This window comes from Sminthopsis crassicaudata, chromosome 4, assembly GCF_048593235.1.
Source record: "Sminthopsis crassicaudata isolate SCR6 chromosome 4, ASM4859323v1, whole genome shotgun sequence".
Taxonomy (NCBI): domain Eukaryota; kingdom Metazoa; phylum Chordata; class Mammalia; order Dasyuromorphia; family Dasyuridae; genus Sminthopsis; species Sminthopsis crassicaudata.
Genome location: NC_133620.1, coordinates 438,274,700 through 438,287,471, shown reverse-complemented (window position 1 = coordinate 438,287,471; position 12,772 = coordinate 438,274,700). Strand labels below are relative to the sequence as shown.

The 12,772-nt window shown below is 42.1% G+C and overlaps 1 protein-coding gene across 1 annotated transcript in view; it reads left to right on the top strand.

The window, feature by feature from the left end:
- Positions 1-900: 900 nt before the first annotated feature.
- Positions 901-12,772, top strand: part of TBX15 (T-box transcription factor 15) — a 138,173-nt gene continuing 126,301 nt past the window's right edge. The window contains exon 1 of the mRNA XM_074263231.1: positions 901-1,295. Within this exon, the coding sequence (XP_074119332.1) occupies positions 1,094-1,295 (202 nt within the window). The 5' untranslated portion in view covers positions 901-1,093. The remainder of the gene's footprint in view (positions 1,296-12,772) is intronic.

Here is a 12,772-nt window from a genome sequence, read left to right as displayed (position 1 = left end):
GGAGAAATTTCATTTTTCGAACCTAATGTTGTACTAAATTTAGGTTCCCCCTTCTCATCTCAACTCCCCAATTTAAGTGGGATCCGGGGGGACAAGGGTTAATAACAAGGCTAACTAAGGAGAGACAAATAGGCCCAAGTTCTTGCCCCCTAGCCTCAGTCTCTCTCAGTTTCTTATTGGACAGTAGCTTTGGGGTTTCTCCTGTTCCGTCTTCCCCTATTGGTCGGGGGCTTGCTTCCCCCCCCCTTTTTCTCTCCCTTCCCCCTCCCTTTCCCTCGCGCCTTTGACTGGCACACACAACCCGGCCCCAGCTCTTCGGGAAAGGGAGGAATTTAAAAAAAAAAAAAAAAAAAAAAAAGTTTCCCAGAAGTTTGGATCAGCGGAAAGACGAAGAGAGGGGGAGAGAGAAAAAGAGAAAGAGGAAGAGAGAGGGAGGGAGAGAGGGGAGGAGAGAAAGAGAGGGAGGGAAAGAGGGGGAGGAGAGAGCCAAGGGGAAGAGAGAGAGAGAGAGAGAGAGAGAGAGAGAGAGAGAGAGAGAGAGAGAGAGAGAGAGAGAGAGAGAGAGAGAGAGAGAGAGAGAATTTAAAAAAAGATGAAATCCAGTCCGAACAGCCTTTGAGCCTGGCCGGGAGGGGGGGGTGTGGTGGGGGGGAGAGCGAGGCAGGGGTGGGGACACCAGCCAGCACCGCTCAGCTGTCCCGGAGCCTCCACTACTGCAGCCGCTGCCGCCGCCTCCGCTCCGCCGGGGTCCAGCGCCACAGCTTCTGGCCCAAGCTCATGTAGCAATACCGTACCCGCTACGGGCCCAGGTTCCTAATTGCGGCGGCAGCGGGGGACGCTTTCCGGAGTCGGAGGCCGAGTGAGTGGGGTGGCAGTGCTGGGCTGTGGGGGGGTGGGGGGAGGGGGAGAGAGGACTCTGAGAAGCCACCACCTCCGCCAGAGCCGAGACCCACTGCCGCAGCCGCTGCAGCTCTAGTCACCCGCCGTTGCCGCTGCCTCTTCCCGGCTGAGGCTCCGCCGGTCGCTCAGTCTTAGCGCACGATTTGGAGCCGGCTACGGGTGGGCTGGCGGTCCAGGGCGCAGGGCGGCTAAGATGAGTGAAAGGAGAAGATCTGCAGTCGCCTTGAGCTCCCGAGCACATGCTTTCTCCGTAGAAGCCCTGATTGGGACAAATAAAAAGCGCAAACTCCGAGACTGGGAGGAAAAGGGTTTGGATCTGTCCATGGAGTCCTTGAGCCCCGCGGGACCGCTTGGAGACGGCGAGGACGCGGCTCACTGCCTGGAGCCCCACCCCGGTGAGTACGGCGTGCGTAGCAGGCGGTGCCGGGCCAGGGGGCAGAATGGAAACCCGGGAAGGTGGTGGGCTGGCCTTTCCTTTTCTCTCTTTTACTTTGTCCTCCTCCCCCTTGCTTTACTTTTTCTTTTCTTCTTTCACTAAGTCTTCTGCAGTTCTTTCAGAAGAAAAGGTTTTGTTTTCTTCAGAACCATCCATTCACTCCTCCCAGTTTTTTTTATTTTTATTTTTTGGCGAGGGATATGTTGTGGTTATTGCTATCCTATCGTAAAACTAACGCGTAGAAGCATGTTAATTAAATTGCAAAGCGGGTGTGCTTTGCTGGGGAGCGTACTCCAAATGCGGGGCCAGATAGATCCCGCGATAAAAGTGCGAGAGCCTGGGCAGCTGAGAATGAGCTTCTTCCCTTGAGCGACCCGGTGAACCAGTTGTTCATTCGAAAGAAAACCCCGCTAGTTTTAGGATTCCCCGACTTGCTTTATTCTTAGCTCAATCCTTTCCCACCTTCCTGCGTGTGTGCGTGTGCTTTCCCGACGATAAGAGATCAAAATTATATTGTGACTGTATTCGTAAGTCCTTTTTTATATGGAAATTCTTTTCACGTACTTTTCTCCTACTTCCTGGACATATTCCCCAGACATTGACATCTATTATCTGAGTAGACAGAGGCATACAATGAATATACATGACATCTAGGTCTGCAAAAGTATTACAAAACTGCCCTCTCGCTCTGTTTTTGAACAGAATTGTAGAAGGAAAAAAAAAAAAAAATCTTCTATCTTTCTTGTGCTAAGTGCCAAGATTTCGCCTGTGAAAAAGCAGCGTAAGTCGAACAGCTGTTATCAGAAGAAACTTAGACACACGCACACACAAAACACATGCAGCCTCTTTTGGTTGTTTGAGAACATAGCCAGCGCTTCTAAAACATTTCTGGAAATTCTCCTGGACCTGAGCGGGGGGGAGGGGAGATGACACACAGGAAAATTGGGAAGGGGGAAAGGAGAGTTAGAGAGACCCCAAACCGTCCATTTCCAGAGAGCAAAAGCAGCGGGAAGAACTAGAAAATCTTATTTCTCATAACAGCCTGGCCCAGGGAAGATTCGGAGAAGGGGGCAGCTGTCTGCTACATTTTTTTTTAAAAAGCAGTGACAGTTCAATTTCCATGGCCATGAGGCTAATAATAATGCGATTAAAGGGTGGACTTCGGAGACAGGATTTTATGAATTCTTCGTGTTTTTGTGGCAAGATACGGTATTTGGCTTTAGTGTTGGAGAATTATTTTTATTAGACGGTGAAAAGAAAATTAAAAGGAGATTTATATCGGTGGAATACATCTACGCATTCACGGGCACATGAATGTGGAACACTGGTAATGTGATTTAAGTGTTGCTCCTCTCCCTGGGCAAGTGCTCAAAGTCTTAGAGAATGTTAAGCTCTGGAAATCATATTGAGCCACTCCTTCACTTTACTGATGAGGAAAATGAAACACAAAAGAGGTAAAACGCTTGTCCAACGTCGAACACATTTAGGTAGGTGAGGGGCTTGGGATGCGTGCCTTCTGGCACCCAGCGCCGCAACTAGTGAATTCTATTCCGCCATCCTCCTGCCTCTTAACACTTCTGTGAAACCATTTCTGTAGCGCTATTTTAGTACCCTTGCCTCGGAGTAACCAGAGCTCTGGCAAGGGTTTCGAGCAGTCAATGTTTGGGGTTCTGTTTGTTCCATGTCCCCTTTTATATTCACCCGATTCGAGTTAAAATTACTAAGGGAGTAGGTTAGACAACTGGGAGTCTACTAGCTGTTTCCTTCCCCTCGCCCCCCCTCCGCACTTTCCAATAACATTTCTTTTCTATTCTTCTCAAGGACTCGGCACTGCCGGGTGATCCTCCTCGGCTTGACTCTTGTGTGGTTTCACTGTTTAAAATGGGATAAAACGAGTTCTAATCAGAGTCACGTTCTTACATTTTTCTTTGCTTCTCAGTTGGAAGATCAAGATCTGGATGTTTGGTGGCCAAGGAGGGAAATAGAGCTAAGAAGGGGAAAATGGAAGCAATCTTTGGGGAAAACGTAAACATTTAAAAGATAAGAGCAGTAGCATATGTATATGTATACATACATATATATGTATACATATATATGTATATGCATATATATATATTTATTTATTCAAAAAAATCTTTATCCCTTCATTTTCTTTTCCTTCCAGAAAAAAGAAGGTAACTTTTTAAAAGTTCTTCCAATCTGTCAACTTAATTATCTTCCAAGGGGGAAAAAAAAAAAAAAAAGAACAATTAAAGGAAACAAGAAACGACTTCTTTTAGGAAAGGCAATTTTTTAAAAAAGAAATCCATGGTAACTCATTCCGCTGCTTTTCCCGAGACTTCTTAGTAGGAAGGAATAAGTCTCCGAGGGAAGACAGTTCCACCCTCCTTTGTGCGTAGGGCGGATAGACAAAAATGAGAAGTCCCCCTTGAAGGGGAGATCAGGCTTTGTCAGAGGGGGTCCCGAAGTTCGTTGCTAGTCCCCGAGAGGGGAGCGGTCGGGGTAAATAACGCAGTCGGGAATCGGGTCCTAGGGAGAACACTCGAGCTGGCACTTGGCTGGATTTGGAGGACGGGAGCTCTTTTACGTTTTCTCCCTTCCGTCGTCTTGACTAACCGTAGTATGTAGTAAAGAAATTACGATCCGATTTAAAGGAGAAATAAAGGTAAACAAATCAAACAACCGATCTGTGATTTGGAAAGAAAAGATCGGGCCATCGGGTCCCTATTCCAACACTATGTCCTCTTCACTTCCAGCCCTTAGAGGGGAAACTTAATAGAGCCTTTCACCACCGAAGGCTCTATCAGATCATTCCCAGAGAATGAAATCGAGGGAGGACTGGGCTGGAGGAGCATGGCGAAGATTATTTAGAAGGACAATTGTGTTTATGTTTATATTTGACTTTAGTAAATGACTAACTACAGTGGGGTTCTAGCGGTGGGACTAGAACCGCAAAGCCTGAGTATTTCGACCAATAACTGGTTTCTTTTCTAACCTTCAACCTCCCTTCCCCCCACAAATTTATATATGTGTGTGTGTGTGTGTGTGTGTGTGTGTGTGTGTGTGTGTGTGTGTGTATTTCTCCTTGATTTCAACCAGTTTGGTTTCATTTAATTGCTCGAAAGGCAAGACCTAGAGATAATAATAATAAATAACAACAACAGCAATAATAATTCTCTTATCCTTCACCCCATAACGCAGACGTCTAACGTAGCAAAGCGGGTGGGCAGTGCTGGGAAAAGAACGAAAAGTCGTCGGGGCACCCAACACCTAGTCTGTCAAGTTTCCAACTAATCAGGGTGGAAATAAAGAAAAAAGCTCAGGGTCACCACCTTGGACCTTGAAACCTTCAGTGAACTTCGATGGGGCAAGAAAGCATTTCTAAGATTTAAGGCTCGCGCACGTGTGTCCCAGTTCAAGAGGCAAAGTTTTCCCCAGGATTTGGGAGAAGCAGACCCTAGGGCCTTGGGAAAGGAGGGTCAAGGACCGTTGTCTCAAATGTGCCACCGCCGGGGTTCTTTCCCCCCTCCCTCCTATCCTTCCCTGCCCCCAAACCTGCCATTGCAGAGCGCCCAGGGCCTCTCAAGTTGCGGCCTTGAAAAGACCTTCCCGGAACCTGACAGTCTCTACTTTCCACTCCCAGTCAGTATGTTCTAAGTTGAGATCCCATCAGGTTTCCCCAGCTAACTTTCGAGATCTTCCTGTCAAAAGCCGCACTAAAATAACTCAGCCGTTCTCGGCTCGGGCTTGTAGCCACGGGCAGGGAGCGCTTCGAGGCTTAGGACTCCTAGAAGGCCTTCCGGAGCGCTTTGGGGTCGGCTCTCTCAAAAGCCTGCTCCGCTGGGCCAGCTCGGGAAAAGTCGCTGTTCCGCGGAGTTCCGGGGCGCCCAAAGCGGGCAGCGCAGTGGGGAGAGACCCCCAGGATGTACTAAAGAGTTGAGCTGAGCCGCCTGGGGCTACGTCTGCCCGTGAGATCAATCTTGACGCCAGACTTGATGCTGATTTAGGAAATCATTTTAACCAGGGCAGGCTTTTAATTCTATCCCCTTAGCGCAATCAACTCCCCTCAAGTAAAGGGAGGAATCAAAAGGAGGTTTTTCTTTTTCTTCTTCTTCCTTTTTTTTTTTTTTTTTTTTTTTTTTTTTTTTTTTTTTTTTTTGGTGGGGGATGATGTTTGAGTAACGGAGAAAACTAGCTTTCTGTGTGGTTACAGATCTGTGAATGTGTGTGCGCCTCAGCGCTTGAAGCCGGGCGAGGAGCATAATAATGCTGAGTAAAGTACTTTCTTCCTTGGAGCTTTGTGGCTCAGCCTGAAGAGCTCAAAGAGACTCCGGGATCTCTTCACCATTCTCCTTCCTCCCCATGAGATACGATTACCCGGGTTTTCCAGATGTTACCGACTTTGTGTACGTTCTCTACAGGCTTGACTGCGCCAGTCAGTCCGGAGCGGGGTGTATCGTTTGGGCTCGGTCCCTCAGATTTAATCCTTTGAGGAGAGAAGAGAGTATTCTTGGGTGAAACTTTTTACGCGCGTGACCCAGAGCAAAACACGCCTATGGGTTCCTTGCTATTTTGAAATGGTACCTAGGTGCTTTGAAAGTGACCTCCATGAAGGGGAGAAGCCGCTCTTCCGGAGGGAGGTCTGAAATTGTCATCGGCTAATCTTGACTCTCTAACAGGGTGTTGGTTAGTTCCCTCGTTCCTAGTGATGAGACATTTTCTCTGGAGATTGTCAGACAAATTTACAAATGTAAAAAAAAAATAAATAAAAAATCGCAGAGTGGTGTTTTGCTCTGTGTAGTAACTGCAGTGAATGTGTCACGGAAGAAATAATAACTGCATGAAACCATCCGCACTTTGTAAAGATTACTGTCGAGTAAAATCTACTGGGCCCGGCAAATTAAATGTTACCAAGTCTTATAAACAAACGCCGACACCACCAGGAGAAATCACCTTTTAAATTTCAAGGGCTGTTTGGAGCCTATGGGAGGAATAGGGAGGCTTTGTAGAAATTTTTATTTTTATTTTTTAATTTTTACCTGATAACATTTCTAAAGAACGATGTGATTAGTTTTTTTGTTTGTTTGTTTTTGTTTTTTTTTAATGATAGTGTCCAGTTATATCTTCTCAAATATGATCTCTCTTCCCTCTCTCCCTCCCAGACTTCTTGTATAAAGGGCAAGGGTGCACACATGTTTAGCAGAAGGTTTTCCATTTCATCAAAGCCTCAGGGCAAATAAATATACTGCTGCTTCTCTGCATTCTCTTCCTGGGTGCAAGCCTGGACTCTCTTCTCTGCCTTCTCCAAACAGATAATCACTGGATGTAAAAAGAGAACTCATTAGAGATTCCCAAACCGAATATCCACGGTTGATTACTTGGAAGACTTCAGATAAGGAGTCCTTAATGTTCAAAGAGAAATGGAGATTGATTCTTTCCCAAACACTTTCGCAGAGGGGCCCCAGCTGATGAGGACAGAGATCCTAGCAGGATGGTCCACCACCATCCACGGAGCACCTTAGTTTCTCTAACCTCACATGTCAAGTTTCTATTAAGTTAATGGACAAAAGGAGAATACCATACTTTAAAGATGCATAGGAGTTCACTCGAATTTCTAGAACTTTTCAAATGATCTTAAAGAGAGTTTTGGAATTCTGTAATAAATGATCAAAACAAAATTAATTTAAATTTATCTTAATTAAAGAAAATATGAAAATCACCCTGAGGAGTGTTTGAGAGCTGCCTCTCCAAAGGGGCCAGCTGTGTTAAAGAGCCTTGCATCTACCAACAAATCAAATTTAAATTAACCGAATAAATAGATAATCTATAAAACTGAGGTGAATTCCTAAATTTCTCCCTCCTCCCCTCAGTTGAGGTGTTTTCCTCCCTGACTTCCTCTAATTATCTGGATAATTTCCTCCATTTTTCTTTTTGCCTGTGTGCACACAAGATTAATGGGAAAAAATCATTCAGAAATAACTAAGAACAATTTTGTTGTTGTTGTTGTTGTTTTTTTTTTAACAAGATAGGAGTGAAATATTGTACTTTAAAAGCCTTTTTTTCCTTTCTATTCAAGATTTTTGAAAGGCTCTTAAAAACAACAACAACAAATCCTTAATGGTGGAAACTTTTCAAGACTACTGTAATCATTATCTGTTTCGTGAAGTATATAGTAAAATTAAATAAAACACTGATTATGGAATCTGGTACACCTTGCACTGGAGTGTAGAAGTATCCTAAATCTGTTAGCTCTTTCTCTGAGCAGGGCAAGATGACAAAAACCAGTGTTAAAATCTGTATGTTTCACAGAAAATGATAAACAGATTGGCATTTGCTTTTCAATTCTGGAAAGACACTTAGATAATCTATTAAATAATGAATGATTCTGGGCTCTATGTGGTTATTCTTTTCTAACTTCCAAAAGGAACAAAGCAACCTAGCAGAAGGGAAAATTTTTTTTTAGTGGATTTGTTCATAAGAAGTTTTCATTTTGATTTTTGCTGGATATTTCCCCATAGCAGCAGGCAACTTAGAGAATTTAGATTCAGTTTGAAACAAGCAAAACTGTTTTTTTTCCTCTTTTCTCTGCATTGATTATTTTCTTCCTTCCTCTTCTCTTGCCCTCCCTACCCCAGTTTCCTAGTAAGTTTAAGTTCAGAATTTTATGTGTGCCTGTCTGAGATCATATGGTTAAAGACTGAACCTTAGCTAAAGTCTCAGCAGGGAAGAGCAATTAGCAAATTCATGAATGGGGTTCTGTTTACACTTCTATTAAGAAGGATAATTATTTGTTAATTTAAATAAGACCTTATGCCTTGGTTATAACTGTTAGCAGTGATGCCTCAGCCCCAGTCCCTCACAGGAAATGTATGAAGTGGGGAATTCAAACACACTTGTAAAATTCAATTACATTTTCATTTTATTCAAAGCAGAAAATTTTAGTTAAAACAAACTTAAGAGTTGTAAATAAGCCCTATAATTCATTCTTTACTGCTAAAAAACCCAATGTTTGGTCTAAGTATATATGTACAACATGATGTATATATAAATATAAATTTATTATGTTTTTCACTATGATATTCATTCATTCATGTATTCATCAATTCACTACATGTTTATTAGATCATACAGGGTGCTAGGTGCTTGGGGCAGGGGAAAGAAAAACTTTAAATAAGACATAAAACATTCCTTGGGCATATTATAGTAATACTCTATATTGTAGTAATATGGAATAACAGTAATATAAATAATGCTGGAGAGAAAGAAACAGAATTATAGTTGTTCTATAGTTTTGCTGAATTAGTTTATTGACAAACACAGCATCTGAACCTTGGGAGGCCTTTGGGATGTCACCTCCAGGTTTTGTTTGACAATTGTAGAAAATCTCCAATGCTGAAGCCATGCCCCTAGTTTTGTCTTTGGATTGGATCCTGATGTTACAGGATAAAAGACAGAGGAAAATGTAGATTGAGGGAAGGGCCCATCCTGTGGTGCAAAATTTTTAAAATTTATTTTAAATTAATTTTAAAATTTTCAGTCCGAAAAAATACAAGGAATTTTACTGTGATTACTAATTTCATATTTTACATCCAATAAGTAAATTGCATTATTATAAGGGTCTGAGGAAACAGAATAAAGCAGTGATATGAAAACCATTGATGATTTTTGTTTGTTCATTAAGATAAATGGAATTTAGAAATAACATGAAATGTTCAGAAGCATTTCTCATTTCCTCGTCTTCTGTTGATCAAATTAAGCTTCCACAAGAATCAGATGAAATGGTATGAATGAGAACACTTCAACAAGTAGGAATCATTAAGGGATTATTATAATGTAGCTAACGGAAACCATGGGGTTTAAACTTACAGAATTCAAGTGAATTCCATGATATTATTCTCACTATCCCCCTTGTTTCCTGTTTAACACTGTCCCACAATACCGATGTTTATTTTCAAAGCCTTAGACTGGGGCTCATAAAGCCCTGTTTTCACTCTTACCTCCTCCTGTGGCTTACTTGACCCCCGACCTGCCCCCCTTCCCATATGAGGTTCAGAAAACCAACTCTTCCAGCAAATTTCAGATGGGGTTTCACCGTGGAAGGAATTCTGATTTTACCCCCTTCCTGTGAATGGTTCCCTGGAAAAATTAAACAGTTTCAGTTACCTTCAGAAGTCAATTAATTGGGCCCAAATCACAGATTATACCTCCCTTTCATCCGTTTGCCTTTGGCTGGGTATCCTATGTTTCCTAAACACTCCTCTCCAGCAGCTCCTTATCCTGTCCTGGGCTAGTTGGTTTCAGAAAACATGGAATATTTTTCTTTTCCCCCAGATGGCGGAGAGCAAGAAAGCAAGAGAGAGCCTTAGTAGAACGCTTACCCACAGAAATCTAATTTCTGTTGCCATATTTTAGCTACAGCCTCAAGTTTCTCTCTTCATCCTTTTAGTAACTCTCAGCTCCCCATACTCCAGCTTCAGGCAATATATGTGGAGCTGCGGAGGTCTTGCTGCACCCTTCAGTTTAAGGCAGATTCCATATGTTCAGAAACCTTGATTGTGGCATTTTAAATAACTAGGGACATTGGAGTGCTACATGAAGGCTGATTCCCCTCATAAGCTCAGTTACTATAGCCTGTTGACTATGAGGTAAAGGGATGGGGTTTGAGGGGTGGAGGTGGGGGGGCATAAAAGAAAACAAAAAAAAATTCCACCAAAAATGCAACTAAGAAGGGGCCCAAGGATCTTACACCTCACGCCCTGAGGGGGATTTGAATTTTGCTTTCATCAGGCCCAGCAAATTTCAGAAGAATCAAATTGACTTCAAACATTAGGAGCAATTAGAAACCAGGAATCCCTCTGCTTGCCGAACTTTTTATCCCTAAACATTTCCAAATGGGTAAATCTAGGGTCAGGAGAGATAGCTTGGCAATCCTGTTACAGAGGACAGTAATCATTTAGCCTGTTCAAAAAGCAAAATGTCATTCAAACTTTATAATTTTGCTAATATATCTAATATTTTGGCTTGCTTAGATGTAACTTTGTACTAACATGAGCAAACATTTAAATGACCCAATGGAATGAGTCATATTGGACACTGTATATTATATAGCCTAGTTCCTGAGGTTGGTATGATAGCACACTTGAGTAAATAATAAACACTCCTCCAGAAAAGCTTGATCCAGGATGCTTTGCCTGCTAATCCCCCCAAAATAAATGAATACATTTTCCTTTTTGGATTTCCCATTCTGATGCATCATCAGGGTGTTGAATTGATTTTAGCCATGCTAGGCTATGTCACCAGAGCTCAGTCTCTGGCAGGCTTTAACAAGGTATATGGGCTTTGAGCATGAACTCAGGGACAGATGACTCATTTTTTATCAGAGGATGAACTTAGCTAAATTAGGAGAAGCTCATCGATGAAAAGATAAGTCAGCAGAGGATGATTTTTTTTTTCAGTCACTATTACTTGTACTAATAAATTATGAAGGAGTTACCACTTGTACTGAGATGGTTTGTACTCATGAAATCGGGGATCTTTGAAGTATTTAGTTTATTTTGAAAATAGGCCCAAAAAGTTAAGACTGTCAAATGACAACTGGTCCTATGATCCCTTAGTGCCTCAATGTCCACTCTCAGATAGTTGTTGACTGATTATCATTCCAAGAACACAAACCTCTTTAGCCTCTGACTTTAGAGAGCAGTGAGGGGAAAGGCAAAGACACTCAGGTTTGAGGAATAAAATATCACTTAGATCCTAAATGAAGCCCTTAATTCCGACCAAGATTTTGCATTTCTCGGTGCCCTAAATCCAATGGCATGACTTCTTAGGGCCTTTGCTTCTACCTTAGGGAAAAAAATACATATACATGCATACATACATTGATATATATATATATATATATATATAAAACAATGCGAATTTTCTTCTATACTGGAAGTTATAAACAAAAGTAACTATAAGTGTTTATGGAGCACATTCCAAAAAATAGACACGTTTTTCACAGAAAATAAGCTCTCAGATGGATGGGCAGAGCTCAGTTGAAAAGATCATTGCTTTGGAATTCAATAAACCTGCATTTGGATCCTATCTCAGCACTAAAAAGTGCACATTCCATTGATGAAGAAACAAAAACTCAGAGAATCAATAAATTTATTTGCTCGAGGGTACCAAGATAATAAATGGTGATGTTCCTTTCACTATATCTACTATACTATGCATTTAGTCTGCGTAATGCACTGTGTTGGGGACTGGGAGGGACATGTCTTGGAATACAGATGCCCTTTGGTATTTTCAAAAAACAGTCACCTTATCTCTAGTGGAGGAAATCAGAGGAACTGATTTGTATCTTTAATTTCCCAGATAGAGGGAACTCCCTGTAAGGAAATCTATCAATGCAGATGAGCAACTACTCTGTATCTTACAGTCTCAGAGAGTTGTTTGAGACACTGCTGTGTAGCTAGTATGGCTTCCACCTTCCCCCCCCAATTTCTTCTTGTTGTTAAATCATTTATTAATATTAGATTCCTCATTATCCCATTTGGGTCCATTTGGGATTTTCTTGGCAGAGATACTGGAGTGTTTTGCCATTTCCTTCTTCAGCTTGTTTTCTTAGATGAAGAAACTGAGGCAAACAAGATTAAATGACTTGCCCAAAGTCACATAGCTAGGAAATATCTAAGGCCACATTTGAACTCAGAAAGAAGAGTCCTCCTAACTTGAAGCCCAGTGCTCTATCCATTTTGACAGCTAGCTGCCCGACCCCCCAATCTTTTACTTTGCAGATACTTTGTGTGAAAAGCAGGATTGCCCTGAAGACTTCTTGCCTCTGAGTTCTCTATCTTGCCTCTTGTGGGCAAAAATTAATTAGCACAAAATCGGACTTGAACATGACAGAAAGAATTAGTTCCTATATTTCATGTCAAACCTGGTAAGCCGAGATCTTGATTTGTAATGTTGTTAGGATGCTAAAAGCATGACTTGGGGACAAGCAAACTGCTTGTCAACAAGATAGATCAGAAATCTACATAACATTTAAATCCTTTCTTCATTACTACTGAACTTGGGGGGATGTCAGAGCCAATCACTATAAAGGAAGACGGGTCCAACCAGCATGTAGGAGTGATTCCTCATGTTTCTATCTTGTGAGAGTCTAATTTCTTATGGATTCCTGCAACTAAATCTGAAACCCAATAGTGCACTTATTCTTAAACCCTTGCCATGCTTTCTTGCTTTTATGAACAAACAAGAGAGTACTTAAATTCTAGTTGCAATTGCATACCTTTAGTGGTATGCAACCAAATGGTAAAATTTTGTAATATCTATTACAACATGTTACAACACATGGGACTTACTGGCATCATGGTGTACTGGAAAGAACACTGGAGTTAGGAGACCTGGACTGGAGCCCCATCTGCGTTACTTTAAGTGAATCATTCA